The following is a 21,014-nucleotide window of genomic DNA, read 5'->3' as shown; positions in this document are numbered from 1 at the left end:
TTTCACACTACTTCCTGCCAAACTCTTTCCCAACAGGTTTTCCATTCCCCCCCACTTCCTTATGAGGACTTACATGAGTTCAGGAGTACAGCAGGCTAACAGAACCTTGTGTTGAACAGAGGGGACAAGATACAGAACAGCATTGCAACCTGATGGCTTGAGGTAGAGGACCAAGTACCATATGAATGTAAGAAGTGGGGAAAACACTATACGTGCATGAGGCTTCACGAGGGAGTGCTGGGTGTATAGTGCAGTACCAGTACACCAACACGTAAAGATAAATGACAATATCATAAAAGAAGAGGGAGACTCTGCTCTGAACTTACTCATTGACTCGAATCACTTGTGGTGCTCCTGAATCTTCAATTTTCAATACCTTAACTGTGAATATGCTGTGACTAAAAGAAGTTTAAATCAGTAGAGAAATTAATATTTTTAGCCTCCACAACATCTGTTCAAAACACTGCTGAATCTGTCAACATATCTAAGCATATACTATATCAGATGCAAACTTTTAAAGAGATATTTATGTAGCACTTTTTTTGCTTTTTCCTCAGACATTTAGATAGAATAAGAGCCAACTGCTTTTGCTTGAAGGAGGCTATTTGATAAAACACTGTTAGTTTTAGTACATGTTCATCTTATTGAAGGATTGAATCCTTTTGGCTTAAAGCACTGCTAAAGGATGCCAAACCCTAAACCTAGATATCTAGACCTTCTTAAAGCCTCTTCCCTAGACCTTCAAGCCATATTTTTGATGCTTGCTCCATCCCACACACCATCCTATGCCCAATGTTATTCAAAGCTGTTTCTCACCTCCTGCTGGAGTAAGCATTTAGTTTCGTGCTTGCAATACTCTGCTGTTTCAACCCCAGTTTTAGAAGTCGAAAAGCTTCTTTAGAATCAGAAATCTGTACCCACTGCAGTCCTTTAGGAAGAACAAACATGATAACCTTGTAAATATCATCAAAAAGTAAGAAGGGCTTCGGGGATAACATATGCACACTAGGAGTAATATCATTTGGCAATTCGCAATGTATTCCAATCACCTTTTACATAAGAACATCCCTTGATGTCTTGAGCAAGGCGTAGTGTTCTTCTTTTCTTGTCATTTGATATCGGAATCAGGAGATCATAAAAACATTCATTGTAAATCTCAAAAAATGAAACCCAAACAGAAAACTTCATGTAATTTTTCACAGTTGTGCTAGATTGTTCCGAGTCTTTTAAAAGTTCTTCCAAATCTGCCAAGAACAAAATATTACAAGTCAATATAGGCCTAGTAAAGTGAATTTCATTTTAAAAATTAGTGAAAATTGAGCCTTCTAAAACACTTGTCACAGACAAAAATCCATTGAAATCCCCCCCTTTATTAAGCATCAAATGCTTACCCTACATAATAAGGGTAATAAGACATTCTACCACTTCCTTTTCCACTTGCAAATTCTACCAAACACATACAGCTTGGTTGGAATTATTCAAGTATCTTCAATATCTTTAGAAGATGGAATTAAACCAACAAGTACACTTCATTATGACTTTCTAAAGCAAACCTAGTATTTAGGTAGTTTTTACATGCTAGAATTAGATTACATACAGGTACTCTGTAAGCCTGTCGGGACACCACTAGGGCCCACGGAATAAGTAGTACTACTTTTTTTGCTGTAGTTTCATCTCAATGCCTGTTCAGTTATTTTTCTAAGCATTTTACCCTTGTGTTTTCTGCACAGATAACTTGCTTACTATCCAATTCACAGGCATATAAAAAACGCCAAGTAGTCATTTTATTATTAACATAGACCATAAGACAGTTGTTGACCTTAAGAAAGCTTCTTTGCCAGCTTTAATTGCAATTCCTTAATATTAAACATACCACTAGAATCAATCGGTGCTTTGTTCGTGGTGCTGTTTTGATGGTCTACCTATAAAAGAGAACAGAAACTTTAAGACATATTGTTGACAGTACACCACCAGTTACTTCTGTAGTAGTTCTATTGTCCTACTAGATAAAAATGCAGCATAGTTGCAATATGCCAAAAATCGTGGCTACATATTATGCCTAGTGCACCAGTACCCTCCTGTTGAAAGGATTGTTCTTACTTTAATACTCATTCCTGGCACTTCCCTTACGTCAGGCCTTATCACAGCATATCGCACTTCAGCTTGCTGAACCAGAAGAAAACGAGCCACAGAAAGAGAGAGAGGTGGGAATCCACACAGAAACAGGATTATTCAAACAGGATGATTTGCAGGAGCCCAGTTGCAGTTTACACATTACTCTTGGCATGGCAGATGTAGAGTCCTGAATTTTTTTCTTATTGGCATTTTGCTAATCCAGGATTCCTTATCTTGCAGCTTACTAGGTCAACTCTCAGAAACAGGTAAGTGTAGAACATATGTTCACTTAAGAAATTAAGTGAGCAACTTATTGCCTCATGATTCATCATTTCCCTGTCCATAGCAGGGGGGTTGGAACTAGATGATCTTGAGGTCCTTTCCAACCCTAACTATTCTATGATTCTATCATTCAACTGTGAAAGGTTTCCACAGTCTGTAATAAAGTCTAGGTCTTAGAGAGAGAAGGAAAATCTGCTGTGCTCTTCAATAAAAAGAGAAACTCACAAATCTAGAAAAAAAAAAAAAAAAGAACAAATCAGAGCTAGAACTTATGAGGTTCATACACATGTACTCTATTCCCAGCTTTAGTTTTGGTCGGTTGTTTTTTGTTTAGGCACAGAATTGCCTAAAAGAGAAGAAAACAGGTGTGGTTTGGGCCAGTTTGGGGTTTTGGTTGTTTGGTTGTTTTGGTTTTTTTAATGTTTTGTCAAGGGTATATTTCATCTAAAGCTAGGATTCCATAAAGAGATTCCTGAAATAGTTACATAGGTAGGTAATCAAAACTTTTAGGTTTAAACTTTACACATAAAAACCACCTACCAAAATCTGTCTCTTAATATAGATGCAAACCTTGCCACCAAATTTATAAGCTGAAGTATTGTTCTTATAAGTACAGTTTCAGAAGCTAGAGGGAACATATATGTGTATTCAATGCATATATAACAGGCTTTTCTGAAATTCTTAAAGACTGTTAGAGCAAGATTTAACATAAGCCTGTGCTTTTGAATTGAATTTTGCTGCCACCTGCCTTCCGCACTGGAGAAGTCCAGTTAACTAACTCACAGATAAAAACAAGATAACATATATTCCTACACACAACAGCCAGAACACTTCATTATAACCTAGCATACCACTAGGGTATTAAGTATTTTCATTAAATTAAGTATTTTAATTAAAGATAAAACAAACCCACAATAATCCCTTCCTAGTTCAAATTGCTAACATATGCTCAGGTTTCTTCTATTATTCCATTCATTTCAGAATTAAAAACATCAAGAAAAAGGGTATCCTTCTATAAAATACAAATCCCCCATAAATGTAATTGGACTAAACAGCTTCAGAAATCCAGGCAGCTCATGAAACCAAAGTGTTTTTCTGAACTGCTCAACAGTGATCTGTTTAAGAAGGAAGCCCAGAAAAAACACATTTTAATTCAAATCTTTAGAAGTCCACTGGCTTTACAGCTCTGCTGTTTAAAAATAAAAATAAATATTGCTTCTTTTGAGGATGCTTGCCAAACTGGAGAGGGGAACAACCTCAAAATTATTAGTTTTATTTGAGTATCCTGAAAGACAGTAATTGTTTAAAGGAGCAGACCTAGTAGCATCCCCACAGATGGGGATACTATTTGCATACAGTCCTTTTTAAGCACCAGTAACCCTAGAGGATGAGTTGTCAGGTTTACATCCTATCAAGTATTCAGCTACAAGGTAGAAATCCCCAGGAGAACAGGATTCATCAGCTCTACTGCCCACTTTACTGCTCATCTGAATACCTGGCAGACAGCAAATAGACATGCCCATGCTTAAATAGAGTCTCCTTCCGCTGGAATATGAACAGGGTAACATTGAGCTATCTAAAGATATGCATACTCATCAGTACAGGAAGAAGTCATTCTCTACCTCTTTTGTTAGGCGAAGTATTGAATTTTTAAGAGCAATTTCTTCTCTCACTTGGTCTTTAGTCAGCTTTATATAATCTCTACATCGATGGGGTTTGAGATCCATTGCTGTGTATAACTTTCCTTGAATGCTTTTAAACAACATATCCATAGTCCTTGGCAGAATACCGACATCATCTTCTGTCCCTGAAGGCAACATACAAAAGAAAGATCCGAGTTATTACTGGGACCAAGGTATACAGATAAATAAAGACAGAAAAATAAGCAATTCTAATCTCCAGGCATATGTGAGGAATTTGGAGGCCACTTACAGCATCAAGCAGTGGGAGGGGTTTTTTGTTTTTTTCAATATAACAGAAATGCTATTAATGGTTTGAAAAGTATTCAGTTTCAGCAACTGCTCATGCGCTACACTTTTGACAGTAAGACGTATAACATACAACAAAAAACTGCTGGGGTATTCTCAAAAGCTTAGCCTCAAAGGGAAAAAAAGAAAACCTCAACCCAAAAAAAAATACCTCAACCAACAGACACTTAATAGAGAATTGCAGTTTTTGAAATTGCATTTCATAAGCTGCCTTCGCTCACTCTCTCAAGGAAGTAATCTTCAAGTACGAGTCATGACTGATCTCTCAGTTGTTGTCCTATACTAATTCCACAGACCCTACAAAAGAAGTACTAGAAGCCTTGTGACAAGACGCACACCTTTCCCTATCCCAGACCCTTTTTTCAGAGCATACTACTTTTGCACCTGAAAGGCAAAAAGAAGTCAAATAAAAGCCTCTGCGCACATTCAATTTTTCTGAATCCAGATGCAAGTTCAAGAAGGGTTCACTTAACTGATTTCTAAACCAGAGAGAAGGTGATAGAGTGGAAGAGAAACTACTGTCCTGTCTCAGACTCTGACAGCATTATCTTCCAGCCTCTGGTAGTTTCTTCTACTCTTGAGACGGACTGGCTTCTAAACGCTACAACACTAGCTGTGCCACGTAAGTCAGAACTTACATGAAATCTGGCTGGCACTTAAAAACCAAGCCAGTAACTAAATAACGTGAAATTAAAGTACTGTTGCAGTACGTTTATTTCTCCTCACTCTCTTCTCTAATCATTTTTTGTTTATTGTGATGCCATTTGTTATTCAACTTAATATGAACAAAGTAATAGTTACTGGCAAACAATAAACAGTCTTAAAAAAACTGCTTCATCCTTCACTTAAGCCCTTTGCCATTGACTGAATGCAGGCTCCCATGTAATGCCAAAGTGGAAAGGCTATATTGGCAATACTTGGAATAACAGAAGAGGAAATCATGGCACCCAGTAAGCAATATTCTGCCCTGCCAATTCTTATTACAACTTGATAGTTAAGTCCCAGAAGTATAATACCATGAAAAAGTCCCCAGTCTGAAAAAACATGGATAAAAAATTCTTGAAAAAAGCACATCAAACAGTATAACCCAAACTAGTCAAGCATGGGAGACTGAACACTTTAGGAATTTTGGTGGTTTTATTTATATATTATTTAACAGTAAAGAGCATGCCATAATTGCCCCAGATTAGTGATAACTGAAAGAACTGTCAGTAGTCTTTGGTTATAATCCACCTAACAGATTACCATTTAGAAGAAAATATCACTTTAATAAAGATCATTTTCATATGGCACAAAACTCATTGTCCTTCTACTACCTGTGTGTATAAAATTAGCTGTATAGCATCTAAAACTGCTAGATTCATTATAGGAGAAATTGTTTCCATGTGAATCAAATCACCTTTTTGCTAAAATGTTTTGAAAAATAGTTAAAGAATGACATCTTCTGACCAGAAAGAATATTGAGCTTTAACAGCACAGAAATAGTGCATCAGGAGACAAGGTCTCCCAAGATATTACTGATAAGCTCAGAAACTTGAGACAAAACAGAAATCCTTTGAAGTAATCAAACATGTTTCAAAACACTTATTCTCCGCCTGTAATAATTGAAACAGACTCAAATACTATTCCTTATTTGAAGACAGGGCATATAAGATGCATATGACCTTTATAATAATAAATAATAATAATAATAAATCCCCCAAATGCTAGTCTAGTGTAGAGTGACTTACACACCTTTCATATCCTGATACATAGAAGGTATATTTTCCTAACTCCCTCTCCTCCCTGACATTCTAGATACTTCAAGGGAAAAAGAAAAATCACAGACAGCTGGTTGAAATTATTGCAGCCTTACAAATCCATATCACTATATGCTTACTTTAACTCTGAGAGGGACTCCACCTGTTGGCAGTTTAGTGATATTTGTTATGGAAGGGGACTTTCAAAGGCTATTTATTAATATTCAAGAGAAGCCAATGTCTAGGACCTACATTTTAAATAAAGGAAAAAGTTATAATATTTCTGCTAGAAGCAATGCTCACTCAAAAACGAAAAGTAATTTAATTCAAGGAGAACTCATTTCTGCTTATACCTCGGAATGTGTAGGTTTTCCCAGCATTTGTAACGCCATATGTAAAAATAAGGCGATTATATCCATCGAGGAAATCCTGCACTGGTTGCCTCATGGCACCTTCAAAGAATTCTTCTTGAGTTGTTTCAGGTCCAAACACCTGAGCATAAACAAAATAAAGATATTTCTTGGTAAAGCAATCATTAGAAGCTTTTAAAGACTCTTTTAAATTTTATATATTTATGAACTTAAAGACTATTGGCAGTTTAAAAATCTAGTTTGCTTAGTATTAAATAAGTTGAATCAACTTTTTCCAGGAATAAATTAAAAACATTTAAAGACAATTAACTTACTCGTGAAAAAGTGAACTTCTGTATCATCTGTCCAGCATTCTTTTCACTTAGTCGACTCAAAGAGTTTTTGGGGGGCTTCAGTATGATGCTTGCTGAGTCTTCAAGTGAAACACAGTCCTATTAAAAGGAAACATAAGCAATGCAGGCATGAAAAGAGTATACAGAGCTCAGCTTATAAGGGAAAAAACCACCCCCATACATTTAAGGTATTTTTAAACCAAGTAAGTTTCACACCTGGAATTCATTCTCTCTTTCCAATGCTGTAAACGGCCTAATACGCAGACAAACTTGTATGTGTCCCTTAGACTCCAAACTGCTCCTCTTCAGTAAAAAAAAAAAAAAAAAAAAAAAAAAAAAGTTAGAAATCTGTCAAGATGCTTTGATAACTAGCATGTTCAGGCAGTTTTATTTTCAACAGGCTATTTTGAACAGACTTATTTGATGACATGGGAAGCAAAAGTAATTCATACTATCAGTTTTTACAAGTGCCTAGGCTCCTGTAGAAGGTCACTGCCATAACTTAGTTATTAACCTAGCAGCACACATATATACACTACATACAGGTCAACTAGATATCAAGAATGAAACCCACAAAAACGTTCTATAAAAAAAATTAAGCTACTCTACACTGGCAATTAGCCTCATTCATAGAAGACTGATGCACCCAGCAAGGTATCAATGCAGTGCCACGCTATTTAGTCTAATCCTATGCATCTTCTCCAAATTAAAAGCCATACTAAAGATGCTTTTCATCTTCTATGTAAAGTTCTGATTATTGTTGCCAATGAAAGGTCTAAGCTCATTTAAAAGATATCCAAACAATGCAAACATTAAAGCTTCCTTACCTGGCTTGTGTCTGAACTTGGAGAAACCAAAGAAAATTCAGTAGAGAGATCTGCTTTAATATCTTCCACATTTACTGGTCCTGTTCTTTGAGGTGGCTCAATACTAGTAACATAGGATCGTCTGAAAAATTCCTCATTATCCAGCATTGGTTCCATCCTGCAAGATAAAACAGAACTATTTTTTGCTCTCTGAGCATATAACGTAGAGCTTGTGAAGTCCCTTAGAAGACTATTTGAAATCAATAGGTTCAATTTCTCCAAGGAGAAAGTTTTCTTTATTCTACACATAATTTACATGGCCAGTTTCTAATAGCTGGGGAAAGGGTCTGCAGAGGGGTTAGCATCATGATGAAACAGGAGCAGCCATTCTTCCATTCTTCTTTCAATGAAAAGCAACTGCTTACCAGGAAAAGCCTTACACATATACCACAACTTTGCTAAAAAACATGTCCAACAAGGAAGATACAATAAAAAAACCCACCAAACCCAATTATATCATTCCACATCCACTTGTCCATCATCCCATTATAGCAATCATTCTGAATACTCGTTGTATGAGTAACTCAAACTTCACAGTTATCTCTGCAGGACCTTATAAATTCCAAAGTCTAAAAAATACCTTTAGCTACTAGGGGACACTAGAAAATTAGAAGACCTCATGCCACAGTATAAGTATTGCTTCTTAGTATTTTTCAGTCATTTTACTCATCAGCAATTCATTTATTAATCCATAATTTAAAGATTTTTGTCCATCTCAGAACCAGGGCAGTGAAAATTTGCTATAGAAAATTAATGTAAACTGATTCAGTGTTGAGAGTAGACAGGTAAATTTCAAAATAACTTTTTAAAAGTGCATTTAAAAATATCAGTATATTTTGTTGGCATTTTATTCTTTTACTGCTTTTTCCTGTGAAGTTACAGATGTGACTTGGCAGCTTTAATTATGGATTAAGTTTAAAATAACTAACTCATTGAGCAACTGCTCATAGAGGATGGCAGCAAGCACTGTAGCAATTGGACACCTACCACATGACCTCCTAGCTTTGAAACACATGCAGTGTTCATTAAAGAAATAGACCAGAGATGGTTCAAAGCCCCTTTGCTCAGGAAGAGTATTGCCTATCAAGCAGTTGTAATGTTTTGTTCCCCCCAGCATAAAACCTGAAACATGTCTGCACTTCAGCATTAAAAAACTTCAAAGCTTAGTCTTCCTACCCAGCCTGTAAAAGGCAAACACAGAATTTTATTAATCTAGGCAAATGTCACCAAGCTACAGATGAGGTAGAGCTATACATAAGCTAAGCAGCAACATTTACTTTGTTTCTTCTAATTTACAGTTTTATTTTTGTCAGGCCTGGTATGAAAACCAGGAAAACTTGGCCTGAAATACTGTCACAGCTTGGACAAACACTGAGCTGTGACTAAGCTACTAGAGGAAACAAACATACCTGTGCTACTACAATCTAGAAGTCTTACTGATAGGCTATAGAAAGTCACACTGTAAAACTCTTAACAGGACTTGACAGGAAAAATATTTGCCAGATAACTGACAGTTGCTTTAAATGTAAAGTTAAAACGTGCTTTGTCAAGATTATGCTCTTATTCTGTGCCTTTTTACGCAAGAGGCAAAAGACAAACATTAAGCTATGCATTCAAAGCTGGAACTGTAAGTGCTCACACTTTGAGCCCAGCACTCAAAGCAGTAAAGTTCAGCCAGACAGCATGGAAAACCCAGGATGCAGACCGCCCATCTGCACAGTGCGTCATACGGCACTGTAATTACCATAGATATTCTCATGTAAACAGATATATTACCTGGCTGTAGGCACTAAAGGGTACTTACATACTGGGATATGTTATTATAACTCTGATTATCGTGATAATAGATTTTAAAGCTGCAGACACCCTAGTAGAAACGGATCGAGAACGGCACACACAGCAAAGTGCAGTCACAGTACACACACAGCCTGTGTAGCTCTGTTAAGCAGCACAAGAAAGGGTAGAAACGGCTCCAAACCACACAGGCCTGGCAGCTTATATAAAATATAAGACATCAGATATTTCATTAAAACGAACGGGAGGAGAAAAAAAAAAAGTAACATTTTCCCTCTGCAAACATCAACCTTTCACTTCAAGGCTTTGCCCTATTTTCCCGGTTTTACGCGGCCCTGGCACATGGTTTTGCCAGCACCACGGCTCTGGGCCGGGCATCACCCGCGGCTTGCACTCCCCGCAGCCGTACCGAGTTTTCAAGCTCCCCCCCAGCCGTGACTTTCCACACACCATCCGCACCCCGAGGCGCTAGTCGCGATGGCAGCGAGCGCGAGAGGCCGCAGCGCCGCCCCCCAGCACGGCCACCCGCACTGCTGCTCCCCAGGCCCGCGGGCCGCGACCACCGCCTCCTTGCCTCCTCAGCGGAAAGCCCGGCAGTCCCACAGCCCGCACAGCTTACCTGAGAGCCGAGGCCACGCCGGGCGGGCACGGCCGCCGGCTGCAGGCAGGGGCAGGACGCCCAGCGCTCCGCTCCCCGGCCACTTGCCGTTACCCACCGGTACCACGCTACCGCCGCGGCCGCGGCTTCTTTTCAAATCCCACCAATGGCAGTGCGCGGCGCTGCGCGGCCTGCTGGGAAAGGGCGTGGCTGCGCGCAAGGCTCGGCGGGAAATGTAGTCTCGGGGAAGAGAAGACGGGGCGGCTTGGTGTGATGTGCTCTCAGGAGGCGGCCGGGCTTTGCTATGGCAGTGGGCTATGAGGGGGTGCTTGCTGGGCTTCAGCTCTGCCCGCACCCAAAGCCGCCAGGGCCTGCCCCCTCCGCGGCAGTAAGGGCTGGGTTGCCACGGGAAGGCGCCCTAACCTCGCCGGGCCTGCCCTTACCTGCCCGCCTCGCCGCCTGCAGAGCCCGGGCTGCGCCTCCCTCATGCCTGGCAGAAGGATATATGTAAGTTCAAGCTTGTCGATTCTGTGGGTGATTACAGGGATGTTATTTCCACAGGCGGTTTGCAGTCTGTGTATAAAACAGGATAATCACTGTTTGCGGGCGGTGAAAGCGAAGAGGCCAGGTGACCTGCTCAAGCTGCAGGTGTGTTATATCAGAGGAAGGATCAGCAGAATTGGGAAACTCTGGTTTTAAGTTCAGGCTGTGCTTGTTCCTCACCTTGGGTTACAATACCGACAGAGTGACAGCTGTGGAAAATGTTTAGTAAGGTGCTTTTGCCTAAAACCTTCCGCAGGTGGAAAATATGGTTTGGCACTAGGTTTGCAAGATAGGGATTTAATTTTTTAAACAAGAATGAGGGAAATCATTTGGCTTTATTTTCAAAACAGTATCATAATGCTAAACAGATCATCCTTTTGTAGAATGGCAGGGTATGGAAATATACAGGGTTTGGTAGCAAAATCATCATAAGTTTCTCTTTAGACTCAGGCAGGAATTCTTTGAACTTTAATAAGGAATGTCTGCCTGTTTAAAATTGAAATTAAAGGAAAAGTAACTTGAATGTAGTCAATAACTACCAAAACCAGACGTTTGTCTTTCATTTGAAGAAAAGAATACCAGCCAGTGCAAGCAATTCTATGAAAAGAATAATTCTACACAGATCTTGTATCAGCTGTTTTAATGAGGTGGTTTTTTAAGATTAAATCCCATCTTTCTTTAAACAGAGGCTATGTCATATCCCTGACAGTGTTCAAGGCCAGGTTGGACGAAGTCTTGGGCAACATGGTTTAGTGCGAGGGCATTGGAACTAGATGATCTTGAGGTCCTTTCCGACCCTAACTATTCTATGATTCTGTGATGTCAGTTTGGATGCAGGCTATGTTGCAAGAGTAGGTCTGTTCTAACAGCAGAATATGATGCAACATTGAATTTGAAATTGTTGCCAAAGAAAACTGACAAGCTCTTGTAGACATGCTTTAAGACTTAGGCTTTTAAAATAAAAAGTATCTTAGTTTCTGTCCTGAACAGAACAGTAAATACCAACTCTTGAACTAACCTAATGCCAAAACACCCCTCTCATACCAGGAGGGGACTGAGAATGGCTGTCAAGGAAATGGAAAAATTAGGTCTTGGGAGCAAACCTGAAAGTTGTTCTTTTCAATTTGTTGGAGTATTTTACAAGATATATTCCTAAAAAGGTTGGGAGCTGTTTCCTGCAGAACTTTGTTCTTGCTAAGTTGGAGCATAACAAAGCTCATGGTACAAACGATATTTTGGTTTTGTTTGAATATTAGATTTCGGAAACTGTTTCTATAATACTGCACATGCTGCATAATTTAAACTGGCATCTCAAAGGACTACCGGCAGCATACTGAAAGAGCAAACTAAAACACGATCTAACATGTGTTCCTAGCTTTACAGAAACCATGATAAAGAAAACATTAGATCAGTATAACCAATCCAGCCTGCTTTGGAGTGGGAGATGATGAAACTCTATCTACGTAAATAACCTTTATGGCTTTCCACCAATATCTTCTCCTTAAAGTGGTTTGTGCAAGGACAGTCAGTTGCAACAAAAATATTTGCTGCCAAAACTGTTAACTCCTTCGCCCCTGAAATTTTATTGCTTCTTTTCAAATTCTCTATAACTTGTGGAGCAAGGCTGCCACTGCCCGAAGCGGAAAAGATTTTTTATAAATGACTTGCCAAAACTCTCACCATTACCCTTAGAAACTTATGCTCCTAGTATTTGGGACAGGATTCCAAAGTTGTGGATAGTCTACTCATCTGAATGATGAGATGATGCCGTATGAGACAGCATATCTCGGCTAGCTTTTAAATTGCTGTCAGAAGTAATTAGAGACACAGCCAACACTGTTGGGACTTGGCCCAACATCCTTCAGCACATCTGAGCAGCAGCCAAACCAGGACTGGCTTCAGCTTCTCTGTACTCAACTCACCTTCCCCAGGGAATTAACTAAGTACTTCAGTTTCCCCTCAGCCCTCCTGATTCTGCTGTGCTTCCCCATCCTCTGACCGTGCTGCCTTCCCATCCTGCTTGCAAAGTCCTTCTGCAGGGTTTGCAGCCAACTGGCAAGAAAGCCCCCATTCCTTCTCCCCCAGGTGTCTTGCAGGAAAATGGTGTGTTGTATTATCTGCTTGGAGTCTGCCACATCAGCCTTTTTTCACCCCTATGTTTCAGGGCAGCGCTTGTCATTTATCTTGTTGTTTGCAGTCCTGTGGATGCATGTCACACTTCCTTCAATTTGAACCTGTATAGTGGTACCTCCACTGCCCTGCTCCCATCAGTTGCTTTCAGGTGACATTATTTCTGATGCATATACAGCTGATTTTATGAACTCATCACTTTGTAGGCTGGTCATTTGCTTATTTTTCTTTGGTAATACAGGCATGTTTTCCTTTATCATCTGTTTTAAGCAATGAGCTACTTTTCAGTCTCACATTTCCCAGTTTGTTCAATATCGTTTTTCTATGGTTGACTTTTGAATCTTTACCTATTTGCTTGTTTCCTGCTTATGCCTCCTAAAACATCTTCTTTTGGTTTTCTGTAAAAGTTGGTGTCATGTTATCTGAAACAGCAAGACTAGCTTTAAGGTCACAAACTTAAGAGGAAAATGGCTTGGGTTTGTCAGTCTAACTCAGTGTGCTTCAGTGTTGCATACGTTGAAGCTTTCCCTTGAACCGTGTGCACAGAGGCAGTCCACCTGAAAGCAAACAAATGTTCACGTTGCCATCCTGTGCAAGTTGAATAGCACAGCGTTTCTTGCTTCAATCAGATATGAACACACATCAGATTGATTACAGGAGATGAGGTGGCATGGCCGTGAGTGTGAGGCTTGCAGTAATGTCCAGAGTTACTGCCTCGGCCCTACCACAGAGGTCCTCCCAGCCCTGCTCACTACACTGCACTGGGGAAGCCTCCTTGGCTGGGACTAAGACCACAGCTTGCCCTCTGCCACCCTGACCCTGAAGGGCTCTCAGGCCAACCCCCAGCAGAAGGCTCCCAGGCCAGCCCAGGGGAATCGGGAGCTGCCGCGGGTGTTCCCTGGCTAGGGAGGCTTTGCCCCGGGGCAGGGGATGACAATGGGGCTGGGTGGCGAAGGGCAGCTTTCCCCAGTAGGGCCGCAGGGGCTTTCTGCCAGCCACAAATGCTGCGGCTGTTTCGTGGCTGATTTGGTTAACTGAGTAATTGTGGGATTTTGGCTGGGTGGGAGGAAACCTTCACTGGAAGGAGCTTGTGGATGGTTGTGAGGCCGCTCCCTTGAGGTTCTCTGGAAGCACAAAATACAGTCTGGAAAATGAATCATAGACCCACTGGCAAAAAGGTTTGAGGAGGAATCGTAGACCCACTGCCTTGAGGAGCACAATCCAGTGTGGGATATCCAGGTAGGAGCCTGGGAACGAAGGAAGGGATAGCTGATGGGCAGCTGGAGGCAAACCAGAGTGCCTGGTACTGGATTTGGGGCTTGATTCCTGGCCTCTGGTCGCTTCCCAGGGCCAGGGCTGGTTGCTTCAAAAAGTAAGGTCATGGTTGTTTAAAAAGTCATTCACTGATGAGAGAAGAGACAGGGAGCTCACAGCTGGAGACATGGTTATGTTAAGAAGGCTTGTTTAAGTATTGCCCCATGTGTGCTTCTTGTAGATGCCGTGAGGCCTCCTGGTCCCTTGCCAGTGTTTTGTGTAATGAAAATGTGCTTCATGTGCTCAGCGTACTGTTTTTAAATCTTTACAGTTTCATTGGAAAACCTGTGCATGGCAAGCGTAGTATTACTTATTGAGCAGGAGCTGTATTGTCTTATGTAGGTAAGATCTGAAATAAATTTACTGAGATGTATTTTGTTCAGTTTGCATAACTCAAGGCTTAGTCTTTGGAGAGAGTGCAAATGAGACAAAACTGTCGCTGTTTTCATCCTGATTCTCCGTCAACCCTCTGGTTATTCTGTCTGTCCCTCTTTTAATTATTGCATAATTCTCTGATGAGCTAAAGAGATCATTTCAGCTGTAACCAAACTTTTAATCTTGTAATTAAACCAAAAATTTTCAAAATCAATTACTCTCTGTAATGCAGTAATATACATAATCACTGTTTTGAAAGTGAGATCTAGCATTCTGAAATCAGAACCTTCTACCTCTCATCAACAGGTTTAAAACATACCTATAGACATACTCATGTGTCTTGAAACATAATGCTTACCAAATGTATGAGTGTACTTAGGTTTTCAGATTATTTGAATTTGAACAGCTCTTTAATAAGCATATGTAACAAAGTGTCTCAGTGATAGTGTTCTATACTAGCTCTAAGTAAGTAAAGCTTACTCTAAGCAAGTAAATGGCTTGGATATTCTGAGGAATTAGTAATGCAGTTAAGTTTTTTTTCAGTATTAGCATGTTGTATATTTTTACACTCACCCATATTTAAATCTTTTGTTATTATGAACAGGAAACTTTTCAAGACAGAATCACTAGGGCCTTCCATTAGAGCAGCTGTACTCATGTTTTCCTAATACAGTGGGATTCTTAACCTCAGGGGTTTTTAACCATGATCACAGCATAAATGATGATAAAATATGTTTCTTAAATGTTTCTGTGGTACACCCTACTCATTTGAATTGTCAATTTGGAGTAAAACTTAATAGACTGTCAAGATGAAGAATAATAGAGAAATATTTTGTGTATGTGTGTGTATGTATATATATAATTTTGTATGTTTTATCACCAAAGGAAACTGAAGCTTTACTAACTGGAGGGAAAAAAAAAATTTACTACTTTTTTTCTGCCTTTTCCAGGGTCTCTCTGTAACTCTGGCATCCGATGCTATAAGATCACTAGTGATGGCTAAGTATTTTGCTTCTTTGTTGCTGAAAGGTGCTGAAGTATTTAGACATGAGTTGGCTGATCAAGCCAAACAACACAATATCATGTTAGTCAATGTAACAGCAAAAGTGGCCTCTGTTGGAGAAAATGGTAAGAACTGTTTTCACGTTGAGACAAGCATTTGTACTATAAATGTATCAGCTGTTCTGTCTGATTCATAGTCATGTAGCAAATAATGTAGTTAGTTATCAAGTGTTTAAGGTACGTGTTGTGAATAGTATAACTATCGTTTAAAAAATATACAAAGGATTGTTTTGTGAAAGTGTATTTATATGAGAATAGATTATTTCTTTTAAATTGTGTACTGTCTTAGTTTTAAAAACCGGTCTGCACAGATTACTTTTACATACAACTGGTTGCTAAAGAGAGTTTCTGGGGCATTTATGATGTGCCCCAGAAAATTAACTCCACCATAACCAGACCCAATACACTGTCTCACTATGGGTTGTGATCACGCTAAGTCATGTAAACCAGGCATTTTTGTTCTACTGATAATCACATAACTGGAAACCTTAACAGAAAATCCACAAATAGGAAGACTGATGGTTGGTATTGACTAGGCGTGTAATATTCTTCCCTCCTAGTCAACATTATACTGATGTCTCAGGACATACTGTTAGAAATGGCTCTACAGCTGGAATACTAAATTGAATCCTGTATTTAGGTAAGTCAGTATGAGTTTTGCCACTGATTACACATAGCCAGAGTCTTACATCTTAGCTTTCATATGGATTTCAAGTCTTTGTATCCTTTGGACATAAAAATGGAGAAGTGTTGTTGATACAGAAGGACAGATTCAGTCCAGAAACATTGACTACTTCAGAAAATGGGTTTTTTTTCTGTATGCTGCTTATATTTCATGAAGGGTGTTTGAACTGTGTATCCAAATTTCGTTAGGTTTCCTAAACCAGTGCTTAATTTCTGAAAATATTTGCATAATGTCTTTTTAGCTCCAAGTCTAGGCCTAGACCTGTTGCCACTTTTTGCTATACATGATGTTAATTATTTTCTTTGCAGAATGTGTTAGCTTTTAACCTCTAACTTTCCTAAAATGACACATGTGGTTCGGTTGTATTTCAGTTTAGGTTCCAGAAGTTTTATTTCAGTTCCAGGCTGCTTGTAGAAATTCTCCATGGTGTAAGAGATTCAAGCTTTAATCCTTAGGATTACTTTGTTTTGAGAACACTGTTTCTTCTTTTGTAGTGTTACGTAAAATATGGGTTGTAAATAGCTGTCTAATGGTCCCAGACCCCTCAGAACAGCCCCAGAAAATTTTACCAAGACGTTCTGTTGATCATTGCATTCTCAACTGTTGCTGTGTCATCTTACTGAAAACAAGATAAATAAATTGGAACACAAAGTCAATAAATATCTAGAGTAATGCAAGTCTGAAATAGAAAAACTGGCCAAGATACCAAGATCTATCTAACAGATATCAGATATATAGGTAATAGCTGAAGAAACTGAAAGATTTCCTCTAAAGATGTGTGTGTGTACATGTTTATAGATACACACACATAAGTTCTGTGTAGAAGCCAGAAGACTGGACAGTTCTGTGTGTCAGAAATATAAGATGACTCAAAAAGATGTAGTTCAAGAGCAAGAAGCTTGCTGCTCATGTAACATGGGCTGCATCCAAGGAGCAGGATATGTTACAGTGCAGTCATTACAGTATTTCAGTGTAGTATTACTCATCTTTCTGGCCCTGACACCCAAGACAGAGCTTCTTTTATTCTTGGCAAGTGTCAACTGTCTGCCTTGACCTCAGAACCTAGTGCTGTTCTCTGACACTATGTACTGTTCCTTGGAATGTCATCATGGCTTTGGACACTTGAGGCTTCTCCTTGAACTCATGTGAGGATGCGATTGGAGTGGGATAGTCACACCACTGACCTTCATATTTATTAACTTAGGCTTCCTGTAGAGCCAGTGGCGAGAAATGCTCAGAATAGTTTCAGGCCTAAGTTAAATTCTTGTTCTGGAAGTATAGTTATGCTACATGGTACAGGTAAGCAACGTAACTGTAACCGAACTACCCTCTGGAGGAAGGCAGGAGTGAAGCCCTAGCTTTCTTCACTAGGCTATTAGTTTAGCTATCAAAATTAATGTCTAATATTGGGTAACACAGTTATCCTACAGAATGATAAAACAGCATGGAATTAACATTTTTCTTTTTTAAGCTTATATTTTATTAGTATTTCAGTCTTGGCATTGCCCAACCTGTAGGAAAAACAGAAGGCAGAGAGCTTAATACACGCTAGTCATCTGCCCTGCACATAATGAAGTCATACTCCTGAAAAGAAGAGCCTGTATTTGTGCCATGCAGTCAGACTACACTGCTCTTTGCAGTCCTTGAAGAGAAACACAGTCTTCTTCCCCGAAAGTGAAGCAGCAGATGAAAGATTATGAAAACTCATAAAGTCTCAGTTGCTTCTAAAGAGTGGCTTAATGAACAGCTAATTTTTTAATCACATTTTATACCAGTATTTTCAGCCAAATCAGCAAGTAGATCTATGTGACCAAACAGGTGCTGGGACAGCAGAAGAACAGGCAGAAATGCTGGTGGGACAAAAGGGCAGGGCCGCTTCTCTTCTGTTAGGCAGTCTTAGATTGGCTAAATTGCTTGTGAAGTTGCACCTTTGGCAATTCTTCAGCAAGGAGTCAGATTGCAGGTGGCTGGATGGACTGCAGCCTTTAGGCATATCCAGACTCGCAGAGTTAGAGAGTATTTCCAAACATAGTTCCACATATAGTTCTCAATTTGATGCTGCCCTGCCTGATGTTGTCACAACATGCTGCAGCCAAGGATAAGCAGGTTTTGAAACAGGCCAGGCTTCCTTACTGAACGTTTGATCACAGCTGATATCTGAAGAAACAGAAAGGTTTCCACTGAAGAGATGAGTTACCAAGCACTGGCTGATCTGATCTTCTGTAGTCAAAATAAACCCCATTTTGCAAAAACTGAGATGTAAACAGCAGAATTCCATTGTTTGTAATTCAGTTTTGTGCATCTGAATTTCCCTTTGCTATTTCAACAGATTATAGGTTCTGACTGCAGTTCCAGTCGGGTGCTTTTTGTGGTGTTGCCAAGTGCTGTCATACTACTATGCTTCATCATATATGTGGGTGCTCTAAAGAATACACACACATTTATAAAGCACCATAAGATCTTTCTGGGTGAATGGCATAATAAAAAGAAGATAATTATTCCAACAATTAATCCAGCTATTCTAAATAAAGCAGATTTTGGCATTGTGAAAAGAACCAAAATGTGCAACAATTTAAGGGTAAGGAAGGAATCCTTTTATTTTAAGGATAATGTTAGTATAAAGTTAAAATGAGTCATTCTCTAACTCATTTCTAACTGAGTGACTCATGCTCTTGGCAAATTAATTATCCAAGACAAATGACTCAGAAGTAGATGCTATAGTTTTATTATTGTTTTAATCAGATGGCTATTGCTGTTACACATAAACATGAGGCTTGATTTTGTGTATAACAAATGTAGCTATACCCTGCAAATTATGCCAGAGTTCTTCTTGAGGATGTGTTATACATGCCAAATTTTTTTATCTGACTTTTTTTTTCCCCCAGTTTTAGGTGGATGTTGTAGCTAGGTACTGGGTGTCTAAAGCAGCCACGGTCACCAGGAATCTCAACAGTGAACTTGGACAAGGAAAATCTAATGTGGTATGTATTTCTTTCCATCCAGGAACTATAATTTATTAAAGCCTCATCACAGGAACATCGTATGAATAAACTTTCCGTCTCAGAATTCGTAGTAAATTGTTTGACAAATATTGTTGAGAACATTGACACGGGGTGATATGAAGATCTGTGCCATCTTTACTTGGGGTGGATATAGTACTGTATTGTTGGTTGTAACCCTCTCTCTCTGTTGTGTTTCTTTTTCTCTCCCTGCCCTCCCCCCTCCTTCTCGGCTGCAGTGTGCAAGGTAGTATCATAATGCAGGGTTGATCTGATGAAACCACAACTAGTGCCAATGCCCGCCTATGATGGGAAGAGAACCCAGACCACAAACTTGTGCTTTCTGGCCTCTTACCAGGCAAGTTTGTTGCTCATCTTCCCTTTTCCCCTCCAGTTTGCCTTGTTGCTGTTCTTCCTCTGTATTAACTCACATCAAAGTTCAGTGTCACTGGTTGCTGGGCATGTAGTTTCATTTGGCTATACGTACACTCTTCACTGAGGAAGTCAGATATTACCTCCATGTTGAACATTCAGCATGCAATGAAAATATGGAACACAATTTTATTGTAATAGTTCTGAATGATTTTCAGCTGAAGTAATGAAGAGGAAAGTCTGGCACATTTTAGTGAGATGTTCATGTTTCTCAAATATGATTCTTACATTGGGAGTTGGAGTAACATTAGAAATTATTCATTTTTCATTGCAGATACCTAAACATCCTTATCCTTAAAAAGCAGGATGCTTACTAGTACAGCTGAAATTAGTTCCTGTACTGTGACAGGAGAATGTGTTAAGAAAACTGCATTGAATATTAGTTTCTATTATCTTTATTTTGTTCAGTTGTAAATGTAGTAGACAACAGATGAAACTACTATTGACGTAGAGAATAACACAAATTATGTCAAACAAGGTCTTCAAACAGTGTGTTTTGAGGTCAATAACCTGTGTGCCTAGAACCTTGATCACAGTGGTAACAGCCAAATGACACAACTTATGTGGATGTACCTGCAAAGATAAATAGCTTTTCATTGAATTTCACAAGCAGAACAGCAAAATGACAGTGAAATGAAAATGTATGCTTCTGAGAGGCTCAAGGAGCTTCAACAAAGGAAGCTAATACTGATGAGTTAATTTGCTGAAACTTCAGGCAAGGGGTTGGTTTGTTTGTTTGTTTTTTAAACCTAAATGGATCCTGATTATAATAAGCAGCATGAAGGAGGAGTCTTTCCAGTGTCCTGACACATCAAATGGAAGACAGCATATTCTATCTGATGAAACGTAAGTTTGACTGCTAATTGCTAGATTAATAGCTGATTTTGTTGAGAATACAACTTCTGGGGATCTGAAGCTGTTTCTTGGGTCTATGACTGGCTGAGAAAAATAGGAATTCCTTTTAAGAAAATCAAGATATTCTGATTTTTTTCAAACAGAAGTCTTTCAGATTTCCATTTCAGCACTGACCCTGCCTAGGCAAATGAATTAAAAATCTGAAAATTATTCTGGAATACTGCAACTAAATCTTCCAGTTGAGGGGCATAGGTATTATAATTTCCATTCTGGGTCAAACTGATCCAAATATGGATTTCAGTTTGGAGGTGAGACCTGTCTGCAAGTCCTTTCTCAGCTGTCTCACTAGTTTTCGGTTTAGCATTGTTGCTTTTGTTTCTTTAGATGGGAGGTGAGAAGAGCGGTTATTCACAGTTTGTGAAGTGTTTGAAGATCTGTGGGTACAGAGAAGTGCAAAGTATTTAAATTCAGAACTATGTTATGTCTTCTTCCTTTTTCCTTATGCCAGTCTGTGCTGTGACTGAAATCAATCTG

At 39.3% G+C, this 21,014-nt stretch overlaps 2 protein-coding genes across 8 annotated transcripts in view; one reads left to right on the top strand and one right to left on the bottom strand.

Moving 5' to 3' along the window:
- The window catches only part of KIF20B (kinesin family member 20B), a 39,562-nt gene extending 29,315 nt beyond the window's left edge, over positions 1 to 10,247 (bottom strand). For all 4 annotated transcript variants that reach the window (XM_030486554.1, XM_030486555.1, XM_030486556.1 and 1 more), the window contains exons 1-10: positions 10,107 to 10,247; positions 7,655 to 7,811; positions 7,044 to 7,130; positions 6,810 to 6,926; positions 6,478 to 6,616; positions 4,020 to 4,204; positions 1,874 to 1,922; positions 1,050 to 1,244; positions 817 to 928; positions 327 to 398 (exon numbers count right to left, since the gene is read on the bottom strand). In XM_030486554.1, the coding sequence (XP_030342414.1) occupies positions 327 to 398; positions 817 to 928; positions 1,050 to 1,244; positions 1,874 to 1,922; positions 4,020 to 4,204; positions 6,478 to 6,616; positions 6,810 to 6,926; positions 7,044 to 7,130; positions 7,655 to 7,810 (1,112 nt within the window). In that variant the 5' untranslated portion in view covers position 7,811; positions 10,107 to 10,247. The remainder of the gene's footprint in view (positions 1 to 326; positions 399 to 816; positions 929 to 1,049; positions 1,245 to 1,873; positions 1,923 to 4,019; positions 4,205 to 6,477; positions 6,617 to 6,809; positions 6,927 to 7,043; positions 7,131 to 7,654; positions 7,812 to 10,106) is intronic.
- Positions 10,248 to 10,349: 102 nt separating this feature from the next.
- Positions 10,350 to 21,014, top strand: part of PANK1 (pantothenate kinase 1) — a 47,585-nt gene continuing 36,920 nt past the window's right edge. Inside the window, exons 1-4 of one of the 4 annotated variants that reach the window (XM_030486561.1) lie at positions 10,350 to 10,592; positions 15,398 to 15,575; positions 19,080 to 19,175; positions 19,433 to 19,551. In XM_030486561.1, the coding sequence (XP_030342421.1) occupies positions 19,499 to 19,551 (53 nt within the window). In that variant the 5' untranslated portion in view covers positions 10,350 to 10,592; positions 15,398 to 15,575; positions 19,080 to 19,175; positions 19,433 to 19,498. Of the gene's footprint in view, positions 10,593 to 15,397; positions 15,576 to 19,079; positions 19,176 to 19,432; positions 19,552 to 19,724; positions 20,472 to 21,014 lie in introns of those variants that run through there. The other 3 variants (XM_030486563.1, XM_030486564.1, XM_030486560.1) reach the window with 3 other exon arrangements.

The sequence above is a fragment of the Strigops habroptila genome, chromosome 5, assembly GCF_004027225.2.
Source record: "Strigops habroptila isolate Jane chromosome 5, bStrHab1.2.pri, whole genome shotgun sequence".
In the NCBI taxonomy this organism is placed as follows: Eukaryota; Metazoa; Chordata; class Aves; order Psittaciformes; family Psittacidae; genus Strigops; species Strigops habroptila.
Note: the sequence above shows the minus strand (reverse complement) of the source record. Positions and strands in the feature narration are given on the sequence as shown.